Genomic DNA, 25,980 nt, shown 5'->3' with positions numbered 1-25,980 from the left:
TTGTAGCAATTGGGACACCGCAGTGGAAGGTACCCAGCCGCAATTTTTTTTCTAAAAAGGGAATACCACACCTGTACCAACATGTGCAGAGCCAAGTTACCGCATCTCTGTCACTTAGTGTTGGGCCAAAGGTCCATATGACTACTGACGCATGGTCCTCCAAGCATGGTCAGGGCAGGTATGTCACCTACACTGCCCACTGGGTGAACTTGGTAATGGCTGGGAAGCAGGGAATGGGTAGCTCAACAACAACAGTGGAGTTGGTGTCACCGCCACGGATTGCACGCGGTTCTGCCACCACCTCTACTCCTCCATCGCTCTCTACCTCGTCTTCTTCTTCTTCTTACTCTGCTGCTGGGTCCTCCTTCTCCTCCTCCACACCTGTGCACCCCCAGCTCCCCCTAGGCTATTCGACGTGCCAGGTACGCCGTTGTCACGCTGTCTTGGGGATGACGTGCCTGGAAAGCAAAAACCATACCGGATCTGTACTCCTGTCATCTCTGCAGTCACAGGCCGATCGGTGGCTGACCCCACACCAACTGCAGATCGGAAAAGTGGTGTGTGACAATGGAAGCAATCTGTTGGCAGCGTTGAGACTAGGCAATTTAACACATGTGCCCTGCATGGCACATGTGTTAAATTTAATAGTCCAACGTTTTGTCTCCAAGTACCCAGGATTCCAGGACGTTCTCACCCAGTCCAGAAAGGTGTCGGCCCATTTCAGACGTTCCTACACAGCCATGGCACGCCTTGCTGACATTCAGCAGCGCTACAACATGCCAGTCAGGCGTTTGATTTCTGACAGCCAGACTCGCTGGAATTCAACGCTCCTTATGTTGGAACGTCTGCTGCAACAACAAAGGGCCGTCAACGAGTACCTTTTTGAACTGGGTGGTAGGACTGGATCTGCACAGCTGGGGATTTTTTTCCCCGTTACTGGGTGCTTATGCGCGATGCCTGCAGGCTCATGCGACCTTTTGAAGAGGTGACAAATATGGTCAGTCGCACCGAAGGCACCATCAGCGACCTAATACCCTTCGCTTTATTCCTGGAGCGTGCCGTGCGACGAGTGACAGATGAGGCTGTAGACCAGCGTGACGAGGAGCTGGAAGCGCACGATTTCTGGTCGGAATCACCAGAACGAACCCAGGCACATACTGCAACGCAGGGAGAGGTGCCAGAAGTGGAGTCAGAGGAGGAAGGTGGCTTTGTGGAGGAGGAGGAGGAGGACCAACAGGAGCAGGCTTCCCAGGGGGCTAGTGGTGACCTTTTGGGGACCCCTGGTCTTGTACGTGGCTGGGGGGAGGAGACCGTGGATGATGCAGTCCTTGATAATGAGGAAGCGGAGATGGATAGCTCTGCATCCAACCTTGTGAGAATGGGGTCTTTCATGCTGTCATGCCTGTTGAAGGACCCCCGTATCAAGAGGCTTAAGGAGAAGGACCTGTACTGGGTCGCAACGCTACTAGACCCTCGGTACAAGCATAAAGTGTCAGAAATGTTACCAACATACCACAAGTCCGAAAAGATGCGGCATTTACAAACCAGCCTGCAAAACATGTTGTACAATGCTTTTAAGGGTGATGTCACTTCAGGAACTCATCAACATTCCAGGGGCAGAGGTGCCAGTAATCCTGCCACGAGCACACCTGCAAGGACAAAGCCCTTTGGCCAGTCTGTAACGTCAGACATGCAAATGTTTTTCTGTCCAAGGCAGCGCCACAACCCTTCTGGATCCACCCTCAAAGAACGCCTCGACCGGCAGGTAGCGGACTACCTGGCATTAACTGCAGATATCGACACTCTGAGGAGCGATGAACCCCTGGACTACTGGGTGCGCAGGCTTGATCTGTGGCCAGAGCTGTCACAATTTGCCATGAACCTCTTGTCTTGCCCAGCCTCAAGTGTGCTCTCAGAAAGGACCTTCAGTGCAGCAGGAGGGATTGTAACTGAGAAGAGAACTCGCCTAGGTCACAAAAGTGTCGATTACCTGACCTTTATTAAAATGAATGAGGGGTGGATCTCGGAGGGTTACTGCACGCCGGAAGACTTGTTCTGACTTCTATGCAGCTGTCCTTCTCTTCAAGCCTCATGACTCCACACACAGCTGTCCTTTAGCGTCCTCCTCCTCCCTCCGCCACCGTTACAAACTAGGGTGCAAACCCTACTGGTTTAATTTTTTCTGGCCTCTGTGCTTCAGTGGCTGCGACCAAAAAAATGCCTATTTTCTGCATTTATATGACATAATTTTTCTGGCCTCTGTGCTTCAGTGGCTGCAACCAAAAAAATTTATATTTTCAGCATTTATATGGCATAATTTTTCTGTCAACTGTGCTTCAGTGGCTGCGACCAAAAAAATGCATATTTTCTGCATTTATATGGCATAATTTTTCTGGCCTCTGTGCTTCAGTGGCTGCAACCAAAAAAATTTATATTTTCAGCATTTATATGGCATAATTTTTCTGGCAACTGTGCTTCAGTGGCTGCGACCAAAAAAATGACTATTTTCAGCATTTATATGGCATATTTTTTCTGGCCTCTGTGCTTCAGTGGCTGTGGCCAAAAAAACTGGGCAAACAATGCCTACAAGGTCAACGACGTTGACCTTGTAGGCATTGTTTGCCCAGTTTTTTTGGCCACAGCCACTGAAGCACAGAGGCCAGAAAAAATATGCCATATAAATGCTGAAAATAGTCATTTTTTGCCATACGTTGACTCAACGTATATGGCAAAAAATGACTATTTTCAGCATTTATGTGGCATATTTTTTCTGGCAACTGTGCTTCAGTGGCTGCAACCAAAAAAACTGGGCAAACAATGTCTACAAGGTCAACGTATGGCGAAAAATTACTATTTTCAGCATTTATATGGCATATTTTTTCTGGCAACTGTGCTTCAGTGGCTGCGTCCAAAAAAACTGGGCAAACAATGTCTACAAGGTCAACGTATGGCGAAAAATGACTATTTTCAGCATTTATATGGCATATTTTTTCTGGCAACTGTGCTTCAGTGGCTGCGTCCAAAAAAACTGGGCAAACAATGCCTACAAGGTCAACGTATGGCAGTTGTTTAAAGAGAACAGTAGATTACTAGCCAGCAAAGCTACCTAAGCTAAAATGTCCCTCAAATCCCTGCAGACTTCTGTCCCTCCAATACAGAGCAGTATCAAGCAGATTACTAGCCAGCAAACTTACTATCATCTGTCCCTGAAATCACTAACAGCTCTCCCCCTACACTATCTCTTCCAAGCACACACAGGCAGATTTTTCAGATACATTTTTGCCCTTGATCCCCCTCTGGCATGCCACTGTCCAGGTCGTTGCACCCTTTAAACAACTTTAAAATCATTTTTCTGGCCAGAAATGTCTTTTCTAGATGTTAAAGTTCGCCTTCCCATTGAAGTCTATGGGGTTCGCGAACCGTTCGCGAACCGCTCGCATTTTTGCGCAAGTTCGCGAATATGTTCGCGAACTTTTTTTCCGACGTTCGCTACATCCCTAATAGAGGCCCAACCAGCCCACACAGAGGCCCAAACAGCCCGCTAAATACTGACTTTCTATGGCACCTTACAGCAGCCCCTCTGGCATTTGCCAGAGACCACAGATTGCCAGTCCGGGCCTGCCTGTAATACATGCTGTGTGTGTGGCCATAATTTGTGCATATATACGCCTAGCACCCTTAACGGGTATCTATATTTATTAATCTGCAGGTTTATCCCAAATTAAATTAAACTTATGGCAGCCTCTGGATCTAACCATTCAATTCACATCGCCCAGGTGCACTTGGCCCTGGGCCCTGCGCTGAAACCTCAAAATGAGTCCAACCAGTGGCGTAACTACCGAGGAAGCAGACCCCGCAGCCGCGGGGGGGGCCCGGGAGTACAGGGGGCCCGGACGGGGCCTGCTTCCTCAGTAGTATGGGGATACCCGCATACCTCTCAACCGTCCGATTTTTTACAGCTCAACCCGCTGTCCCTTATAGGCACTTTAAATTCCCGATAATCCTGTGCAGCTTGGAAAAAAAAACAGTTTCTAAACTCCACGTCACAGGCAATAAACTCACTCTGTTTTACCATCGGCCTGACATTAAAGTTCCAGAAGCAGGTTCTTCTCTCTCCCCACTAGCCCTGGGCCAAGGTTGTAGCTCTCCGGGTGTTGGTGCTGGGAGTTGTAGTTCAATAACATGTGGAGGGAAGCAAGCCAGACAGGCAGGACAGATGCTCATTCCCTGCAGATTCCCCCCTCCTCCCCCTTCTACCAGACTATCAGCATACAAAGAATGTAGGGCGGTAAGGATACAAATCACATTTATTGCACTGCCTTGTGGTCCTTTAACCCATTTCCTTGCCTTAATGTGCAAATTTGCAATTGTGCCATTTATACATGGAATTGCCACTGTACCGTCCTTCTATGAGTTCTGGGGGTATTATACATGAAATTCTCCCACTATTATATATGTGCAGAGGGGGCCCTGAATTTTTTTTTGCAGGGGGGCCCTGGCATCCGAAGTTACGCCACTGAGTCCAACCACCCTCTGGCTTTCCCGATATTTACCGGTAACAAATAATTGGCTTACCTGCTGCCCTGAGTCTGTCGCTAAGGGAGACAGTGAAGTCACAAAATCCAAATTGTTGCAGCGCACACAGGGGCGTAACTACAGAGGAAGCAGACCCTGCGGCTGCAGGGGGGCCCAGGATGTACAGGGGGCCCCATGAGGCTCTCATTGATGAGCAATTTGAACATATATTGGTAAAACAGGACAAACACTGGATATGTTGGGGGCCCTAAAATTTATTTGCTGTGGGGCCCAGCAACATCTAGTTATGCCACTGAGTGCACACCAAATAGATCACGAATTGCTCAGTCCAGCTTCAATTTAAAACATCTTTATGTTAAGTACAGCATCCAAGGTCTTGGAACATCAACCTGGCAGACCTATAGTGTCCTGGGTAGGTTCAGTTTTACAGCCACTGTCACAATTCATGAATTCATATTTGCAGGATATAGTTAAACTTATCCCCCAATGCTTATGGGATACAACAGATTTTTTGTGTAGATTGCAAGACATTGGCCAACTTTCCCCAGACTGGATACTATGTAGCATCGATGTCCAGTCCCTCTATATGTCAATTCCCCATGAGGAAGAGATACACTGAGGCTCATTTATCAACATTGGGCAAATTTGCCCATGGGCAGTAACCCATGGCAACCAATCAGACTGTTGCATCCATTGTTCTACTTGCAGCTGGTTTCAAAAAGCTAATCACTGATTGGTTGCTATAGGTAACTGCCCATGGGCAAATTTGCCCAGTGTTGATAAATGAGCCCCACTGTGTTGAGGAAGCACTGTTGCAAACCAACATCTCACATTCTATGATTTTCTTTTTATTGGAATTACTGACACTGGTCCTGAAACATAACTATTTCAGATTTGGCAAGGATTTTTTTATACAGGTCCAGGGTACCCTGATGGGGAGTAATTTAGCGCCCAGCTACGCTGACATCTTTATGGACACACTGGAACAAAGTATGATATTGCAAATTCCATTGTTTAAAAACCACATTGACTGCTATTTCAGATATGTGGATGATATATTCATCATTTGGAAATCAGGGGAAGCCGAACTACTACAATTCATACATTAACTTTCAACATAGCTCCATAAAATTCCCAGCTGAATTTGATAAAACAAGCATCCACTACCTGGATGTACAGGTCTCTAATATAAATGGAAAAGTAATTACAGACCTATATTCAAAACCTGCTGAAAGAAATAATATCTTAAGACCTGATAGTTATCATATGCCTAACACAAAAAGGGGCATCCCTAAGTGCCAATTCCTATGTGTGAGGCGTATAGTCTCCAGTAATGCAATGTACTTATACAGTGCCAATAGATTTATTACCACATTTGTGGATAAAGGCTATGATTACGGAGCTTTGTGTAAAGTAAGATATGAGATTCTTAAGAGGGACAGGAAAAAGCAGGTACAAAGGCTGAAACACAGGTGGAAAAAAATCCCATTTGTGAGCTAATTTGGACCACTAAGTAAAAAATTTAAAAAAATGTTTTACTTCATTGGTTGATTGTACAAAAAGACCCTGTGGTAGGGAAACATTGCAAATCCATTCCATTATTTTCATATAAAAGGGGCAAAAATGTGGCTGATAAACTAGTGAAGACTGACATACAAGAGACTGTCACTTGAACAAGATTTTTGAGTACTCCCAAATATGGTATGTTCCCCTGCCAAGGTTGTGGGAGTTGTAGTTCTATCATCAAGGTAAATGCGATTGAACACCCACTGAAGGGATACAAGATCCCTATTAAGGCACATCACACCTGCAACTCAGTGGTATATGCACTGAAATGCCCTTGTGGAAAAATGTATGTCGGACAAACTTCAAGACAGGTCAAAATTAGGATTAGAGAGCACAAATATTCCATTTCTATCTATGACCCAGAAAATAAGAAAACCTATACACCAGTTGGCAAACACTTTTATTCACAAAAACATAACTCAACAACATTAAGATGTCTTAGAAGAAGTACGTATCCCCCAGTAAGGTGGGGACAGAAAACGCCTCCATTTACAAACTGAGGTAAGGTGGATACATAAAATGGACACGGTTGACCCTCGTGGAATGAATGAAGCAATGAGCTATAAATGTTTTTTTATAACATAATGCCTTTTTTCAGACTTATCCTGGACCCTTTATGGACTAATGTGCCGTATTGTTATAATTGACTGAATACCTTTTGATATGATCCTTTATTACTAACAAGCACACATGTATATATTTTATACTTTATATACCAATTGTATGTATGATACAGAATTGATACAACAAAATATCTGCCTTATGATGGTGTAATTGAGAAGTAGGCCACAAGATGGCAGTACTGATTGTTCTTATAGTTATGGATTGACCTGGACACACTATGGAGAGGGTGATAATTGTTGGTGAGGCGAGGATTTAAATGTTAGCTTGCTGTATCATTGTACTATATGCACCTGATGAAGGCTGATGACACGAAACATTTAGTGCACAATTTTCTGCAAATAAAGACATGAAGTTTTAAAGACAAAGTGAGCTCTCTGCGTACTATCTATATTTACTTGGAATTCTTGCACTCTGAGACAGGGATTGCAGCCTGTCGAGAAGCATGAATACACAGATTTACACAATAAGGACAACCTTGTATTGACTTATACAATTTAGGGCAAGGCCAGACGTGGCGTATTTGCAGCGTTTTTATGTTGTGTTTTTAAAAAAGAACATGCGTTTTTCATGTGTTTTTTAGCACGTAGGATTCTTTTCCCAACATGCACTTCTCATTGTTTTCATTGTTCTCACTGAGAATTTGGACGCCATATTTAAAATACGCTGTGTATTTACGCAAATTGTGGTTTCAAACGTGATGATCCCATAGAGTCTATTGATTTGGTAGATTCTTGACGTATTGCCGTTTCTACTAAAAAACGCCAATACTGGTCGTCCTGTGGCGGATTTCAGCTTGCAAGCGCCCTGTGTGAATTGCCATAGTGCGTTTTCCATTAGTTTCAGTGGTAGTGCAGTTTATGCTTATTTATGCCTGGCTGTTCTTTTTTAAAAACGCAACGTAAAAACGCTGCAAAAGCACGACGTCTGGCCTTGCCCTAACCAATAAGGATGAAAACTGGTACCTGAACCAGTAACCGCCACCCTACTTACTAAACACAGTTCCCTGTGCTCACCCCATGTATGGTACAGGCAGTTGCACAGTATTTCTGCTACTGGTTACTGGGAATGGCATAATATCCAGTCAATATTGACCTTACTGACCAATTCAAAGTTGCTTCTGTGGACACAAAATACAGTGTGATACAGTTCGCTATAGCAAGCTGAGAGGCACTCAGTGCATGTTGCTAAGAGGTAATATGTAGACCAATCATATAGGCGGATTTTCCTTAAGGCTAACCTGTTTGCCTAAAAATTTTTTTAAAAATTCGAAGAAAAATAAAAATCCTTTGACTATTTGAGCTTGTCTGGGGGAGGGGCACGGGGTTTTACTGTGTGAGTTTCAGCCAACACCTACCTGAATAGTTCAATGGAGCCATCGTGATTGGATATTGGTGACTGTTTCCTTAAAGAGGTTGTTCACCTTCCAAACACTTTTTTGAGTGAGTTATTTTCAGATTGTTCACCATAAAAAAATACTTTATTCAGCTGCTTTCTATCTTTTACCATTTTCCCAACGTTGAAGTTTTAAATTTAATTTTCATGTCTCTGGTGTTTCAGTCTGGCAGCTCAGTGATCCAAGAGCAGATTCTGAACTGTTACAATTTGCTACATTTAGTTGATACAATTAGTTAAAACATTTCTTAGCAGTATATGAGGAATACTAGCAACTATTATATCAAGTCAATTTACCTTCCTCTGGATCAGCTAACAGATCAGTTCTGCTACTTTCACTTACACACAAATTTTGGGTTGATGGTTGAATGCAAGTTTTTTTTCTCAACCTCGTCTACTGTTATACTGTGTTACTTTGAAACTGCAGTAAAGGGGCAGCTATTATGCTTTCTATGTATAAGATCTCCCATAAATTAAATTTAACATATCCCTATGTGAAAGTAGACCAATAAACATGCTTTAATGTAATCATTAGCCCTGCTTATAATGTGGGACTGAATCAGCTGTTACTCTTCCAGTGGAAAACCACAGGTGAAGAAACTGTGGATGTAACGTTAGACTTAGTCTACCCAAACCAAAAAATCACCCTCCACCTATGACCAATCAGAAATCCCCATCATGAACTCATGTATAGCCACCTGACCTGATGGTCCCTTTGGTGATTATGGCTTCTGAAACACTATAATACAATTATTTGCATTTCAAAAACACTTTCTTTTCTCCATATCCATTTTTATTTCTTAGATTTTGAACAACAAGATATGGACATTTGATTCCATTTCCCAGGTACATAATTTAGCATTGTATGAAAAGTCTATACTTTATTATATACAAAAAGATTTTGGAAAACTATAAATAAATGTTCCAAGATATCTGCCTCTTTAAGGATTATTGTCATACATGGCATTTTGTTATTCACGTAGATAGGAGTGTTTAAGCCAGTTATAGTGTCTACTTATTAATTAGAATGGGAAGGGATAGCGACTATAAGTCAAATTAAGAAAGTTGGGGGTGAAAAGATGTGCGATGTTATTTTAAGGCAATTCAAGGGAAATTTAGGATTTCCAGCTGCTGTAAACTACTGACTTTTAGAGAAGTTGGCAGTGGTCATATGCAGAAGCTGAAGGCTTGCAACTGGACATGGACCTTTTTAAGGCAAAATATAATAATTGAAACCCTGAGCAGCATAGCAAATTTCTTGCTGTTGTTGATTAAAGCCTTTCCTATCTGATTGTATATTAGTATATTAGCTTCTCAATCTCTAGTGAAAGTTCATTCATAGAAGCCCATGAATATGGGAATATAGGTATGTGCAAAAGTAGCATGTGGCAGAACTGGGCAAGGTATATCACATACACGCAGCATGTCAGGAGTTAAGGCATCTGGCTCACAGTGTGAGAACCTATTGGAGAGATGAAACCATTCCAACAGGGGCAAAGCAGGCTTGGAACCTTGGCTTTCACAGGGGCTTCTTTAAGGCAGTATTGCATCTTCAAACCATTTCTTTACTGCTGCTTTGTTCTCATTTACCCAGTTCCTGTTTGCTTTGGTTTTTTCAATGGATTGTTCCAGGGCCTGTGATGCTGTTCCAAAGCCAGGATTCTGGTTGTCATTCTTGAACTGCATTAGCTAGAGAAAGAGTAAAGTAGAACTCATAAGGAGTGCAATAATATTGACAGCTTTCTTGTTGCACTTTTAAACCTTAAGCTCATAATATCCCTTATTACTCTACTTAACGCTATCCTATAGTTAGCAATCATATTATAGTGTTTTTATTTTAGTAAGAAAAATTGGCACTACCGTGGGCAGCAAATCTGCCAAAAATGCTTCTCCACTGGCAATAATTCAATGGTAAAATTTCTGAAGTTGCCTTGTGATTGCCGCTACTGCAGATTTGTCACCCACAGTAGTGCCAATTTACTGTGGGCGATAAATCTCCATGTCGGACATTGCCCCAAATGTCCAAGTAATTCCAGGGGTCTAAGTGATTTACCTTTCTGCCTGTAACTGTGCAATCTTAGCAGCCATCTCAACCCCCAAAGACTGGTTATGGAACCAAACCCATAGTGTGTAACTGATACATGGTCATGGGCACCTTTATAATCCCAAGAACCCCACTGGTTCTTTTGTGCATCTGTACAGACCCTTATTATGATCTGATTGTTGGGTTAGGGGCATACAGTAGATGCCCTGCTGATTATTTATTGGCAAGCAAGTGGCTCTTGCTCTGCAACTATTTTTATTGGTCATGTGCTTTTTCATTGTATCTCGACAACAGAGTAAAATTATGAGTATTTCTCTTATATGCCTCTGCTGTGATGTCACATACTGACAAATAGGGGCAGGCCTGGATTTGTGGGCAGGCCACAAAGGCCTGGGCCTAGGGTGGCAAATTCCTGGGGATGGCATACTTTCTTCAAAACTGAGAGATGAGCTACATGAGGAAAGCTGTCACTGCCTCTAAAATACTAATAATATCATAAAAAAGATAATGTGTTAATATTCATAGTGGTTAGGTCATTGGCCCATCAGTGCCAGGATTGAGCCATTTATTGTGCTACGTCTCCAAGAAACAGGATTTATTAAGTTGCAGCCACATATAAAAGTGTTTTCCTACATATCTGGTACATTCAATCAGAAGTATAAAGAATTGCATTTAAGTGCTTTAATGGTAACAAGTGACCCAGACAAAGCATTTATGAGCACTCACCTGCTCCAATTCAAAATCAGTAGAGAATCTCCGTGACACCCTCTCAATCAAGTTCCCAAAAGAGAAAGAGGACTCTCCAAACCTGATTGTAGCAAATAGAAGAATTATTGCTCATGTGTATAAGTCTGTTTACATTTATAGTGTTATTGGTAGTTAAATGTTATGTTTACACATACAGTATGTTTTTTAAAGACTTGTTGCATATACCATAGATAATGTTCCTGTCCCAAAGGAAATGGAGCCTGCATTTAACATGGGCTTGATGATTTGGCGTAGTTTTGTGTCAGTGGGTAGTGAGACCAATCAGACAAATTGCACATTTAAAGCACTAAACCAGTTTTAATTATTCTGGTTGCTGATATTCTGAGGGTATATTGCTGCCCAAAAACCTTCTTAGTTATAGCAACCAACGCTGTGTGACGCTGTGTGGGATTTGGATTGCCCCATGTTGCCTTCTGTAATTCCATTAGTAATAAAAGATATTGCTTTGAGAAGGTCAGATAACACAGTGGAGGCAGAATTTATATTGCACAGGGCTTCTGTGTCCGAGAAAGCATATAGCAGTCATATAATGTATACGCTGCTCACAGACACATACACACTTGCCTGATAAGTGCTCCTTCAACAATGACACACCATATCTAAATACTATATATATTTTTTTTCATTTTTGACTATCTTTCCAAAGTTGAATGTTCCTGTCTCTGGTGTTGGAGACTGGCAGCTCAGTGATTAAGGTGCAGATTCTGAACTGTTATAATTTGCTATATTAGTTGATACATTTCTCAGCAGCATTGTCTGTGGAATATTAGCAACTATTGTATCAATTATAACCACTGATTAAACTCAGGCATTTAAAGGTAAATAATTAAGAGAGTTTCATTATTTACTCTATGTTTTATGTGTAAAATGAATATTGGGAGATAAATTTCCCAGCTTGTCCTCTGACAGCTTTTACCCGTAGCAATATTGCAGATCCCTACCCTATAGCAGAGACCATACTTACATAGAATACAGTGTCTTCCAATTGGCTCTAACAAAGTCCCAGGCAAGACTTTGTCCTATCGGGTTATTTACAACACTGCTGATGGTGGAGACAGCGTCCTGTCTGCGAATCTTCGTTGAATCCAGTGAGTATTCCAGTAGCCTGTAACAAACAGTAAAAAGTTACTAAAGCAGATCTAATTCTGTTTCAGAGGCTTCTGAAATATTCGGTTTAGACTGCATGGTTAGTAAACCCTATGATCGTATTAGTTGAATACAAATCTTATTGAAGTCAAGATTTATTGAAAAAAATCTTATGTTTCGAACACCAACTGTGCTCTTTCTCAAGGATAAAAATATATATATATATATATATATATATATATATATATATATATATATATATATATATATATATATATATTCCAATACCTACCTGTTGAGGATCCAGGGCTCCTTGCTGCAGGCTAGAGCTGCTCTCAATTTGTCTGCTTCTTGTGCAATATCGGTTTCCTGAAATCTGTCCCACAGAAAATTCCACTCTTCTTCGCCTCCCTGTGCTACAGCAGTGCAGTAAACATTTGTCCTCAGATTTGGATGGATGCTTTCAAAGAAATGAGAAATGTGAGTTAGACAGAGAAGCTGTGATAATTAACATGCAATGCACAGAAGGGCCACGTCCAGCATTTCGTATTCAGCCATCTCACTTGATAGATTTAAAGATCTGGATTCATAGCCACTGATCTATGTGATTGATAAAAACCTGAGGAAACATTTCTTTTAGGCACTCTCACTTATGGCATAAAAGCTTGGAGAAATGCACTGTTGTTATATCCTTACAGTATCTTTTCTATAACCTCTATATTAGGATTTGGATGCGCAGTTAATTTGCAAAGGTGATTTTGTAATCCAGTTTTTATAATCCCTGTCCTGCACTAAAAGAAAGCACCTAAGTAATTTCCTTGGCCTCCTGTAGTAGGCAGAACAGAACTTTTCAAATGTTGAAAAGGCGTAACTCGTTTTTTATGGGAAGCATCCTTACTTGTTTGTGAAAGGGGGGACCATCCAGGCATTGAAGAGTTTAGAGGCAAACTCTAAGCACTCCTCTACGTCATAGCTACACGCAGTGCTGAGAGTATTTATTTCACAGTACCTGAAAAAAGGAATATTATCAGCAAAAATAAAAGGAGACATATTATGTAAACAACAAGAATGTACCAGTTCATTTTACTCTTTTAGATATAGAAGGAATGTGCTTGAAAAAGTTGTGTTTCTGGTTACTTTATTGAAAATGTCTGCAAAAACCATACTAGTTCCTCCCATTTATTCCACTTCCTGCTGCCTCCTTTCTCAGGCTGTGCACGGGAGCCAGCGGGAATCAGCAGCTAGCAGGACCTGATAGGGAACTGAAGCCTGCCTTTGCTTGGTGACTGCAGGGCTGTGATTGGCTGTCCTCCTCCATCTGTGTTTCTGATAGTGACCGTTAGGGCACATCCACCCCTCATTTAAAACACAGACAGGGACCAGAGAACATCTATGGGGAGCTCTAGTTAAGGGTCAATTTTTATGGACAATATTAATTTACAGCCAAAAGTAAAACCCCCGCCATATAGTATACATTATTGCCTAGGGTTTTTTTAATTTATCCTATATGTTTCCTTTAACTCACCCAAACCAGTTCTAAAAAAATCTTTGATCTGCTCTCTCTCACTAGGACCATTTAGTATCAGCGGATACCTCGCTGGGGGAAAGATTATTACTATGATAGGTGCCCTTTCAGCAAACATTAGCTGAAAAATGACTTCTGTGGTTTAAACCAATTTTATAGCGGCAACAGCATTTATTTTGTGCCCCCTAACCATTAGGGGGCACAATATATTCTATATATTAGAATATATCTTATAAATAGAAATATTCAATTGTAGATTATCAGGATATTCTAAGTTACCTTGGAACTTCATGTAAAAGGACATAGTCTGCCATTACTTCTATCTTTATCTTTTACAATAGGGGGTACTTTATTATACTTATATATAATATAACAGATGTTGTTAGTATTTACATAAAAATACAGCTCCTAACATTCCATTGGCAGCCAAAATGAATACAAGTCCACAGGATAAACATCCCTGTTAGAAATACTTTATTATATTAAGCTAGTTCACCTGCACCCTCACCCTTCTAATTATATACACAACTACAATATAAATGGACTGAATCTGGCTTCATGGTCATATTATTACTGAACATTGCAACCAAGACATGATCCAAACTTACTGATCAGTTAGAGATAATGGCCGTATTGTCCAGTTGGATGTCACATTCTTAAAATGTTCAAATAGTGGAATGACTTGCTTTTTCATGTATTTCTGTAAAGATAAAAAAGGAGAGATTGTTATTTGATTGATGGAAGTTAATGTTTTTTGGGGGGACAGGTAAAGTTCTTAGTGGGTTATGTATTAAAAGGCATTAAGATTGACCAGGTGCAGTAATCCTTAGCAACCAATCAGCAAGTTTACTTGACACCTATTAGTGTCGTTATTGGTTATTGCACCAGGTCAAACATAATGCCATTTATTACATGTAGGGGTTAAAGTCTTCACTGTGTACTTTCAATAAAACATATATTCAGGATATCCGTTTTAAAAAAACAAACACATTAACCCCCCCAGGCACAATATTTTCCCAGGTGCAGTAACCCATATCAAGTATTTAGATGTTTGGTGAACAGTAAATGCTACCTGCAGATTCGTTGACGACTAGACCTGTAGCAAACTTTTCATCATTTATTACATACTCCCACAGAAGGCAATGCTTCCTGGGTAAATAGAGTTAAAGGCTAGTGATGGGCGAATTTGCGCCGTTTCGCTTCGCCGAAAAATTCGCGAATTTCGTGCGAAATTTGCGAAACGGCGAAAAATTCTCAAAACGGCGCCGGCGTCTCGTTTTTGACGCTGGCGTCCGTTTTTTAGAAAAAAAAATTTTGACGCCGGCGAATTTTTGCCGCAAATTTATTCGCTGGCGGCGAATCGCGCAAATTCGCCGCGAATTCGCGCCTGGCGAATAAATTCGCCCATCACTATTAAAGGCATAATAACAGAGGAAGCAGTCTCTTTGCCTGCTGCGGGTAATAGCTTTATCTTTGAATGTTTGAGTTTGTTTGGTGGGACTATTTACACCAATGATTAGGCATAACTGCAGTTTTGTTATTTTTTTCAAATATTAAAATATAGCGCAATTGAAGAATGGTTTCAATTATCACTTAATCCTCCCTCCTATATCACTGAAGAGCAGATATTTCTCTCTTTGGCCACCCAGGTAATGGACATAATTGGGTTTTGGCCCCTGGGCTATAACAATGACCTACGCAGACTAGGGTTGTCACCTGCTCAGTTTTAAACCAGACCGTCAGCTTTGTGCACAGCCTGGCCGGATTTCAGAAGTCAGAAGTTTTCACCACGCAGCTTTTATTTTTTCCTTTATAAATATGCTCCGACTTGGGAAAAAGCTGATGTAGCACAGGTGGGACAATAAGCAAACATGAAAAGCATGATTGTGGGTTCTGACCTTCATTGATCCAAAAACTTCTGTGCGATCAAACATCTGTGTAAAGTAACTCAGACCACTCAGTGCTGCTTGCCATGGCATATACTCTCTGTCTGCTGAGATATATTTTGTGGTATCCAGTGCTTTTGTTATGCCTAGTTGTTTTGCCCTGAAACATAAAGCATAAAAGTTAATAAGAGTGCGTCTATATTCCAATTATAGTTTAATAATTATCTTTCAGTTATCTTTCCTTGAATAAAGTTTATACATTACAGCACAGATACCAAATGCAAAACAAATGCATTCTTTATTTATTTTTATTAGCAGTATATAGAGATAGTGCCCTTAAAGGAACAGTTCAGTAAAAAAATAAAAACTGGGTAAATGGGCAGGAGATTCAAACAACATAACATAATATCCTGCATGCTCAGTCCCCAGTGCATCTGTTGAAAAAATGGAGTATTTGCCCATCATGGTATATGACCAATCAGTTGGTTACCTAGAAGGCTGGCTGTAGTGTGGCCACTTGTGGGATTTTAGTAAAAACTTTCCACTTGCATTATTTGCTCAGGCAGCATTTATAAGAAAAGGCACAGCTTAAAAGCAGGAGAAATACCAGAGACAGACATGTCACAGGAGACATACTCACCTGGCTAAGTTAAAGGCATCATCAATGATCTGAGCACGGTTAATAACAGGAACTAACTGAGACACAATATGAAAAATAGTTAATTGAAAGGTTTTCTCTTGTTAAAAACATATTACAATCACATATACATCAAAGCTGGTGACAGTCTCCCACTGAAAATCGTCAGATCGTCAGAGATATTATCGCCAGCTGACAGAAACTTTTAACTTCCTACTTAGCAACGCTGCATCTACCAGGCTGCCTCTTTACCAGCTTAAGGCTACTGCCACACCAGGAGGATAAACGCAAGCCAAGAATCAGTCCTTATGCTCCAATCAGCTTATTGTTGTGCCTGCACCAAGACACAGTATTTACCCAGGTGCAGGCATACAGAGTTGATTTCAATGCCAAAATGCATACTGCCACACCAGGGCAAGAATCATAGTGTAGCAGTAGTCATAAAAAAGAGATGGACTTGCTGCTGCACTCTCTGTCATTTGGAGAGCCAAACTGAAATTCTTAATGCATGAGTGGCCCCTGAAAAATGGGTCTCACTTTGCTTTATAGTAGTATTAGCCCTGTATATCACATCACTAGTACAACTATAACTTTTAGTCAGTATCTAAAGCTTACATTGTGAAAGGCCTTGCTGGTGTAGAGGCAGAGTTAAAAACATGAAGTTTAGTTAATAGAGATACGCACTCTGTATGGCAGCATATATATGGCAGCTGTTTCCCCTTAAAGGAGTGTCACTCCTATCTACTATCATGAAAAAAAAAATATAATACAAGCTTCATCTCATAGAAAGTAGTAAAGAAATAAATCAATTAAAAATTCTTTATCACTCTGGTTCAGCAAATCTCCTACCTACCACAGTCTCTATCCGATCATTCCCCCTACAAATGATGCTACAGCGGCTCCCCCTACCTCCAAACAAGCTCTGCCTAAGTCTTCTTTGGCTATGGAACCCAGACATAGCCGAACCTCACAAAAAAACTTACCAAGAATATTGGGAACTAAACTCAGGATCTACCTCACAAAACATGGTGTGGGAAGCCTCTAAGGCCGCCACCCGGGGCTCTCTTATAACGCTCATTGCCCAAACTAGGAAAGCTACCAAAGAAGGAGTTGAAAAAGCAGGAACAAGACTGCTAGAGACCAAACAGTTACACTTTAATGCCCCATCCATAGATACATATGAGCAAGTGTGTCAGGCTGAAGCAGCCTTAACTAGGGAAAACACTTCCACCACAAAAACGTGTAAATATCATCAAAATGATCTACTTACCTAAACTTCTGTACATTTTCTATAACACTCCATTCACCATTCCCCATTCCTTCTTTAGGAAATTTAACAAAATTATACTTCCATTCATTTGGGCCAAGAAGACCCCATGTATGTCCTGGAAAAGACTATTATTAAAAGGGGACTTGCCTTCCCACACTTTTATCACTATTAGCTGGCCTCCCAGATCTACTACCTGCAATGGTGTTTCTCTCCCAACCCCTATAATTCCAACATGATCCTTCAAGCCTCCATCCTCCACTCGATTGAGGGCCTTGGTACCTACCCCTACAGGCATTCTTCCGACATGACGACTTTGCCAAGCACTCTCACCACCCCGCACAAAGTATGGTCAATGGCACTAAAACTTCTGGGCCACCAGGCACCACACCTGTTGCCCAACCTTCCCCTGTGGGGCAACTCACTACTCCCTCATCTGCATGACCTGCCTGATTTCGGGTACTGGACACCCCTAGGCCTAAAAAGGCTGTCTGACCTAGTTCCAAATGAGCAGTTCCCCACATTCCATGAACTACAACAGCGGCTTCTCGGTCAACAAATCCAACTCTATAGGTACTTACAGATCAGGCACGCCTTTCAGGCACAGTTCCACACACTTACCCCAACAATGTCCTTGGCCAATATCGAGAACACTCTCCATCACCCCTCCCCTGACAAACTACTGTCTAGAATATACCAGTAACGGTCAAACCCCCCTTTGATAGAGCTAACCTCCTATGGACTCAGGCCATTCCTGACCTTAACTAAGAGCAGTGGGAAGAGGCAATAGAAACAGCCTACAGCTTCCTAATCTCGATAAGGGACATACTGATACAAAATAAGGTTCTCCACCAAGTATACATAACCCCTCTTAAACTGAAAAAAATTGGGAAAGTACAAGACGATCTGTGTCCTCGATGTAAACTTCCAGGTGCTAGTTTTATCCATATAATCTGGATCTGCCCCCCGGTGCAGTTATTCTGGACCAAGGAAAAGGAGAACTTAGCCACCGAACTGGGCACCCACAGATAGTCGACTCTGTGGTATGCCTCCTGGGAGTGATTGATGCTCTAATACCAACCAACGTGGCCAGAACTCGGTTTCGCTCCCTTATGTTCTATGCCAAAAAAACAGTCATTATGCACTGGATGGGAAATAACCCTCCTACCATACCCTTCTGGAGACGTCTGATAGACGGAGCTCTTCCTCTAATTAAATTGACGTATAAAACATGAGGGGCACCAGATAAATTTGACAAAGTGTGGGGGGCCTGGTGCGACCTTGACACACATGACCTACACCTCTTTGCTTTATAGCCTTATTTCCTCATAGGCACTAATACCTGCTGTTAACAGAAACAGCTGTAGACATGATGCTGTATCTGCACCATCATAATTTGCAGCTATTATAACCAATCACAACTGAAATTTGTTTATTATTTTTTGTTCTGATTTTTTTTGTTGCTGAAACAATAAAAAAATTTCCTTTAAAAAAAAAAAATTCTTTATGGTTTACAAACAATCAGTCTCTTTATACATAGGAGCCAAAGTCGTTTTTTTCTAGGACAGTTAAAACTGTGTTTTAAAAACCAGCTTATAGAGAGACATAACTTAGAAGGGTATCATGAAGATTAACTTGATGAATGCAGAAACTGTACAGAATCTTAGATCACATTGCGAGAGTGTCTACGAGATGAAGCTTGTATGAAATCTTAGTTATCATGATAGTTCCCCTTTAAGGTGATCTGCTGGATTCAGCTGTGCCCCTGTTATTCTCTGTTTCTTGCAAGTTACTTACTTTATGATCGCTTTGTAGCTGGTTTAGTAGGCGGTTCCAGTTATTGTCATCATAGTTTACTCTGTAATATCCAATGACGTTTAGGTTAACCAGAAGCCAGTCATTTCCGGTTATTTTAAACTTATCAACAGTGTCTAAAAAAGTGAAAGAAATCAAGAGAGAGAGAGGCTATGTTATTCTGTTTAGTCTTCCATACAAGCAGACTGTGCTAGTTAGGTATTATCAGTAGTTCCCAGCTCAGTTAGAAAGTAGCAGTAGTTCATTTCTGAATTTCACTAAAGTTCTAGTAATTAAAATGAATTAATTTCTTGGCACAGCAAGTCCAGACCATATAGATCTTGCAGACTAAGTTTTGGTGCCTGTGCTTCAGTGTGTCTCAAAGGAACACTATCATTTTACCATGTACGAGTTACTGTTACCCATTTGAACATTTTTATTCAGCCTCTAAATTACAGTGTGACAGTGGTTCAAGGAGGAAGATGGCACATGGGCAGTGAGTGAGTATCCACTGGAACATACTCAGAATGTATACACTATGAGCGTACTAGCAGTCCCTGTCGATGAACTACAAATACAAGAATCCCTTGAAAGCTAAAGGCTGGAGGGCTGACTGGAAGAAGGGCACCCTCAAGCTACTTCTTTCAGTACCAACCTGATTCTTTTTGTAGCCATATGTGGTCATTTTTGCCGGATATTTGAAAACTTATTGGTACAATCCATTTGTAACTGAAAAATAAGTTAGCCAAACATTAGTCGTGAAATACACATTAGAAAACTGATTTTATATAACCAAAGTTAATGCCTAAAGGTAGCCAACCAAACATGCATAGAGAGGGTTTTTACAAAATGACATTTTCTCACCTATATGCCTAGGAGGCTCCCATTCAGGAGAAATGGAAAGTACCATTTGTGCCAGTGGCCTAATAAGTGGAATTACAGCCATAAAGCATGACAGAACTGATGCATTTTCAGAGATATCAAGAGGTCTTCCTAAATGACACATATATTTCCAGGAACAAGTATGTGATAGCAGGGGAATAACTACAGAGGTTTCAGGGGGGCCCAGGAATGTAAAATGCCCCGCAAGGTCCTAATTAGTGACCGATTTCAATAAATCTTGGCAGAATTGGTTAGCTGAGCTCAAACTTTTGGAGCTCTAAATTAATTTTGCTGTGGGGCCTAGTAACATCTTGTTAAGCCACTGATTGATATCATATAATCATGGCAATGGTTATTGTGCCAGGTCATTGCTATTCTTGCTTCAGTGATGACAAAATTCTCATCAAGTTCAAGGAAGCTAAAAAGATCTACTTTTTCATTCTTCTTTGCATTGAATAGATGAATGTACAATTGCTATTCTTTTACTTTCTTCAAGTCTCTTTACCTTCCTTATCTTCCATTCATAGATATCCTGGGAGGGAACTATCATCCCCTACCCCTTACAGGAAGCTACTTGGGTGCCATAGAGGGAATAACCATATGAATTATAATATCTGTGGGAAATAACTGCCACTTTAATTAAAATATTGTAATCTGCAAAAACTGATTACTCTCATTTAGTTTCAATCAGTATATACAATCTAGCGAAAGCATTTTTGATCACATGAACATTAAAATGCACAGTGCATTTCCATTCATCCTGGGGGCATATTTACTAAACCGCAAATGTTCTGCTCGCCTAACCCCTCACCAGATGTATTTTTGTGGTGGAGTTACATTTTTGCTTAAAATGGTATTTACGTCACTACAAGTGCAATGTGCTGAAATTTTCCTGGCATAAATTTTCTGTGTAAATACTTTAGCATATACTCCCCATACAATGGCAGTAGGGAAAATATGCTGGAGAATTTACACCATAAAGAAATGACATATGCAAGACATATGCAAGATGGTTTGATGTTAATCATGACATGCAGACGTGGTGCTCTATCTTTATAATGCTAGTTCACCAGTTACTAAATACCCTCTGTGAAAATATGCATTGGAGCTATTGATAAATTGGCAAATTTTCAAATGATCTCTGTCCATACTCAAATGGTGATGGGCGTGTGACCACTGAGTCAGGATCCAGAAGGAAGTGTTTCTGGGTGACAATTCCAGTTGCTGTGTCTATTTTCACCACTGGGAATCCCATTTGTAGGACCCATGTATCCATGATGTCTTTGATGGGCAATGGAAGTTGCACTGCAGTCTGATTATCTACAGCCTGTTAAGGAAATCATTCATTATTCATTTTGTATAAACCTTTACACCATTATTATTACTTGGAACTGATTTCTAACTGCTGAATACCACATATCACATCCCAAGCAGTTTACATGTCTGAAGTTTTAGCACATAGGTAACCTCAAGTCCCCCAGATATTGTGGTACAGGTATAGAATCCGTTATGCAGAAACACGCTATTCAGAGTTATTAACTAAAGCGAGGCCATCTCCCATAGACTCCATTTTATCCAAATAATCCAGATTTTTATAAATGTTTCCCTTTTCTCTGTAATAATAAAACAGTATCTTGTACTTGACCCAAACTAAAATATAATAAATCCTTATTAGAAGCAAAACTAGCCTATTGGGTTTATTTAATATTTACATGATTTTCCAAGACGGAAATCCATCTTGCACTTGGGGAGGGGGTTCTTTTGGTAATTTGAATCTTCATACCTTACAGGAGAAGGAAAGTCTTTGTGCACTTGGGGGTGCCAAATGTTAGGCACCCCCAAGTGATTGTATTTACTTACCTAAAACCCCCGGGCCAGTGCTCCTATCAGCAGAAAACTGCACCGGCCCGGGGTTATTCCAGTGAGCACCACGGAGCGATCCTCTTCCATCTTCTTCTTTCTTTGTAGAGCGAAAAGCCAAACTTTAACTAAAAAGTCGGATATTACGTTCAACTGTGCACGCGTCTTCCGCAGGAAATTTGAAGAAAGAAGAAGCTGGAAGAGTGCTCACTGGTATAACCCCGGGCAATCTTTTTTCCCTGCCATTTAGGTTTCTACCTGTTTCTGGTTCAGTGCTTGTTTTTTTATGTTATGCTTACCATTTGCAGATGTGTCCAAAGATCACTATATACAGTGTTGTCGTATTCAAAACCTTTAAGGTAACTCTGAAAAAATAAATATTATTATTATTATTTTGCCATTGAGAACGTATTTGCCAGATGAGGTTATGTGATTCATTCTAACTGTCTGAAACATACCGCCAGTCCATTAACAAACAGAGGCTCTGTAAGAAATTCAGACAACATTCTGATGACAGAGGCACCCTAGAGAAAAAGGAGAAACGTGATATGGATTTTCTGATCCCACCTCGTTATTGCCTTACTAAAAAGAGGGCATGAAAATAGGCATATCTTACCTTGCTGTAAGCAATGGAGTCAAAAAGCGCACTAATTTCAGAGGGTGAGTTCACTTCTTCTTCCTTCGATGTGAGTGGATGGGAGGAAGCCAATGCATCGACAGCCATGACTCTGTGCACGTCATTTAGTACTATCAAGTCTTTCTGTTAAACAGGAATAAACAGAAAAGGAATCAGATGGCTCTGTGCTAGTTAGGTGTATGACTAAAAGAAAACAAAATCAAAGACATAAGTTTTACGAATGGGCAGGAATAAAACTGGATTAGAACTCATTGCATCTCATTTTAAAAAAGAGTTTATGACCAAAAAAAATGCCCAGAGTGCTCTGCTGAGGAATATATATATATTTTTTTTTTTCATGATAGCAGCATTGCCAATATCTTCCTTTTGGCAGACCATCTCTGAGCTGATCGTTATAACCACCCAGTAGATGTCTAGCTGATCCACAAACAAATATATTGGGAGGCTGTTGCTCTGACTCTATACTTCTGCCAAAGAGATTCTTTATTATATGTGCATTTCTGCTTAGGAGAACAAAGAGAGACAGGCTGGAAAATTATATGGTGACTGTTTCTGCTTTGCTACAGCTGTCAGAACAAAATAAAAACCACATGGAATTCAATTATGCAGATGCTTTTCTCTGTGGCTGCTGACAGACCGGTGTTGTCTAAAACATGAATCTGTACTTATTATTAATTATCTGTGCAGGCTGTGGATTCCATATTTGTCCATAGATGCAGTTACCACAATAAGCAAACTAAGGGGACATTAGCCATGCTTTAACAAGGGACAGTAAATTATTCCACTCCAGGAGTAAGGGGAAAAAGGGTTTTTGGTTTTATAAGGATTAGTAAGAAATTCAGTTTTGTTCTTGCCTACCCCTTGGCTAGAAATGTGGTGCCTAATGTATAACAGAACTTACTATGTTCCAATCAGGTTCAGCTTCGTCAGCACCCAAATATTCGACATAGGAGGCAAACCCTTCATTCAGCCATAGATCATTCCACCATCTTATGGTCACCAGATTTCCAAACCACTGTGAAGTAGATCATGTAAGTCAATCAAACTGGCAAAATGGCATAATTTATGTTTCACACAGGAAAAAATCCTAAGGCCCTCAAGACTGACTGATACTCAGTAGATTCTATTATCCAACCTGTTAGCTGAATGGCTGGGTCTAATGAGACATTTAGCTCTTCTTTAATAGGTGTTTTCAGCTGACCAATACTATTTGATGGGATTACCGTCTGAAAACAGTTCCACATAAAGAAGGATTGTTATTGGATACCTTCCCAAAACTTTTTTTTTGCATAATGAATCATCCCACTACCATAGGTCACAAGAAAGGCTTTTTTAGTTTTTTTGAGCCAGCGAAACATGCACCCAATTGTGAAATATTTTATATGACAATATAAGCTACAGGATAACCATATGTCATGCTACAATTGTGTCTCAACATCCCCTGTGTATGCTAATGCATCGTTTTATAGCATAATCATTTATCTGGGTTGTTTCAAAATCAGAATAAGAAATTCTAAAGCCAGTTTTGTTGCATGGACTTATTTATGTAAAAACAGAGAGCAGAATGCATTACCTGATGGGCAAGCTCATGGGCTACTACTGTGACTACTCTCTCCTTATTTCCAATGGATGATACATTTTCGTCGAATAGCAGGGCTGTCTCTCTGTATGTCACCAGTCCCCAGTTTTCCATGGCTCCTGCACTAAAATCCGGCAGTGCTACCTGATCTGAAGGAATAAATTAATGGATTTAAATATCTTCAGTAAACGATAAAATGTATCTTTTTCTAAAGGAATAACTGTAAATTATATCTACTGCACAGAGCAACAGCAATCAAACACACACACACACTCTCTTGGCTTTGCCGTTCCTTGGCTAGATTTTTATTATACAACATGTCACAATACAAACCTGATTTTGGTAGAGGGTAGGGGGTACGATAATATTTCTCAAAAAAATCAAGGATTGGCTTTGTAACACTGAGTGCGTATTCCCCTTGCTTCTCATCAACGATGGCTTTTTTACGACCCCAGATCTTTACCTATAGAACAAAGCTTATTTTTACATTTCCTGCAGAACATATGAAAACAAAACACATTATTGCACAAACATTGTTCTACTCTTGTTCTTCCTCTGTTGATGTTCACATTTACAACCTTCTTGCTTAAATGAAAAGGAATAAATGCTTGCTAATTTAAACCTCCATTTGACCATACCTTCTAAAAAAGCTATGGCTTTGCTCTTTTTAGTACCTTACTTGTATGAGAATAAATGTATTTGCATAGTTTTGTATGGGCATTAAACATAGATTTGTTGCTTTTAGTTTCCCTTTCCAAGTCATTAATAAATAGATTATATAAATGTGGGCACGGTATAAAACTCTAAGACACATCACATATAAGTATTGTCAAATAAAAGGGATTGTGTCATGATTTTTATGGTGTAGTTTTATGGTGTATTTTTTTTTTTTTATTAATCTTTTTACTCAATTTACCCTGCAAATAATTCACTCTACCATGTAAACTTTTATTTTTGAACCAACAAGTGTATTTTTTGAGTTGTAATATTGGTTTGTAGGTGCCATCTCAGTACATTGTGCCTGATCATGTGCTTTCAGAAAGAGCAAGCATGTCATGATGGAACTGCTTTCTGACAGCCTATTGTTTCTCCTACTCAATGTAACTGGAGGAGTTGCAGCAAGACTTGGATTTTTACTATTGAGTACTATTCTCATATCTCTCACTGAGCTATTATCCAGTGTCAGGGAGCTGGTAACTGGTTACCTTTCCATTGTTCTAATGATAGGCTGCTGGGAGGGGGCAAAGGGAGGGGGTGACACCACTCCAATTTACAGTGCAGCAATAAAGAGTCACTGAAATTTATCAGCAAGTCACATGACTGAAGAAACAAGGCACCTGGGAAACAAACAACTGTCTAGCCCCATGTCAGATTTCAGAATTAAACATAAAAAAAATCTGTTTGCTCTTCTGAAAAATGGATTCCCATGAAGAAGTCTGCTTGAGCAGTTTTCCAATGATAGAATCCCATTAACGAATGTGCCAGTGATAGCTACTTTCTGTACATGAGAAGTAGGCTGGTCTGAAGAAAAAGAGATATGGTTCAAAAATAACAAAGACGTACCCCAGTAACGGTATCATTGCCATCATTACCAATTGACTCAAATTCTGACACTATGAATGCCACCAGGTATGTGGACATCTTTGGAGTTTTGTCAAACTTTGTGATCATCCAGTCTCCCTCAGTTTTGGTTTCTAAAACAAGCAAAATAATTAAGTAATAGCTATGAGCATGAATTCAACTTTGATGGGTGGAACAAAGAAAAAGCTCAAGAGTGATGAGCGTAAGGAGACAGATTTGGGGTATCTCTGTGTCTCTGAAGCAAACATTTAAGAAAATAATCAATGCACATCTCCTGCCCCACATACCATTGCATCTATCCCAGTGTGCTCCTTCA

The 25,980-nt window shown here is 40.5% G+C and overlaps 1 protein-coding gene across 1 annotated transcript in view; it reads right to left on the bottom strand.

The window, feature by feature from the left end:
- Positions 1 to 8,889: 8,889 nt before the first annotated feature.
- anpep.L (alanyl aminopeptidase, membrane L homeolog) overlaps positions 8,890 to 25,980 on the bottom strand; it is a 42,756-nt gene continuing 25,665 nt past the window's right edge. The window contains 18 exon segments of the mRNA NM_001095122.1: positions 8,890 to 9,807; positions 10,889 to 10,970; positions 11,895 to 12,035; positions 12,309 to 12,476; positions 12,915 to 13,025; positions 14,150 to 14,241; positions 15,440 to 15,587; positions 16,068 to 16,123; positions 19,129 to 19,262; positions 19,781 to 19,854; positions 21,159 to 21,334; positions 22,167 to 22,232; positions 22,326 to 22,391; positions 22,484 to 22,627; positions 23,406 to 23,519; positions 24,078 to 24,232; positions 24,417 to 24,546; positions 25,647 to 25,777. Of these exon segments, the coding sequence (NP_001088591.1) occupies positions 9,652 to 9,807; positions 10,889 to 10,970; positions 11,895 to 12,035; positions 12,309 to 12,476; positions 12,915 to 13,025; positions 14,150 to 14,241; positions 15,440 to 15,587; positions 16,068 to 16,123; positions 19,129 to 19,262; positions 19,781 to 19,854; positions 21,159 to 21,334; positions 22,167 to 22,232; positions 22,326 to 22,391; positions 22,484 to 22,627; positions 23,406 to 23,519; positions 24,078 to 24,232; positions 24,417 to 24,546; positions 25,647 to 25,777 (2,144 nt within the window). The 3' untranslated portion in view covers positions 8,890 to 9,651.

Source organism: Xenopus laevis, chromosome 3L (genome assembly GCF_017654675.1).
Source record: "Xenopus laevis strain J_2021 chromosome 3L, Xenopus_laevis_v10.1, whole genome shotgun sequence".
Lineage (NCBI taxonomy): Eukaryota > Metazoa > Chordata > Amphibia > Anura > Pipidae > Xenopus > Xenopus laevis.
This window is presented reverse-complemented; position numbering and strand designations above follow the sequence as displayed.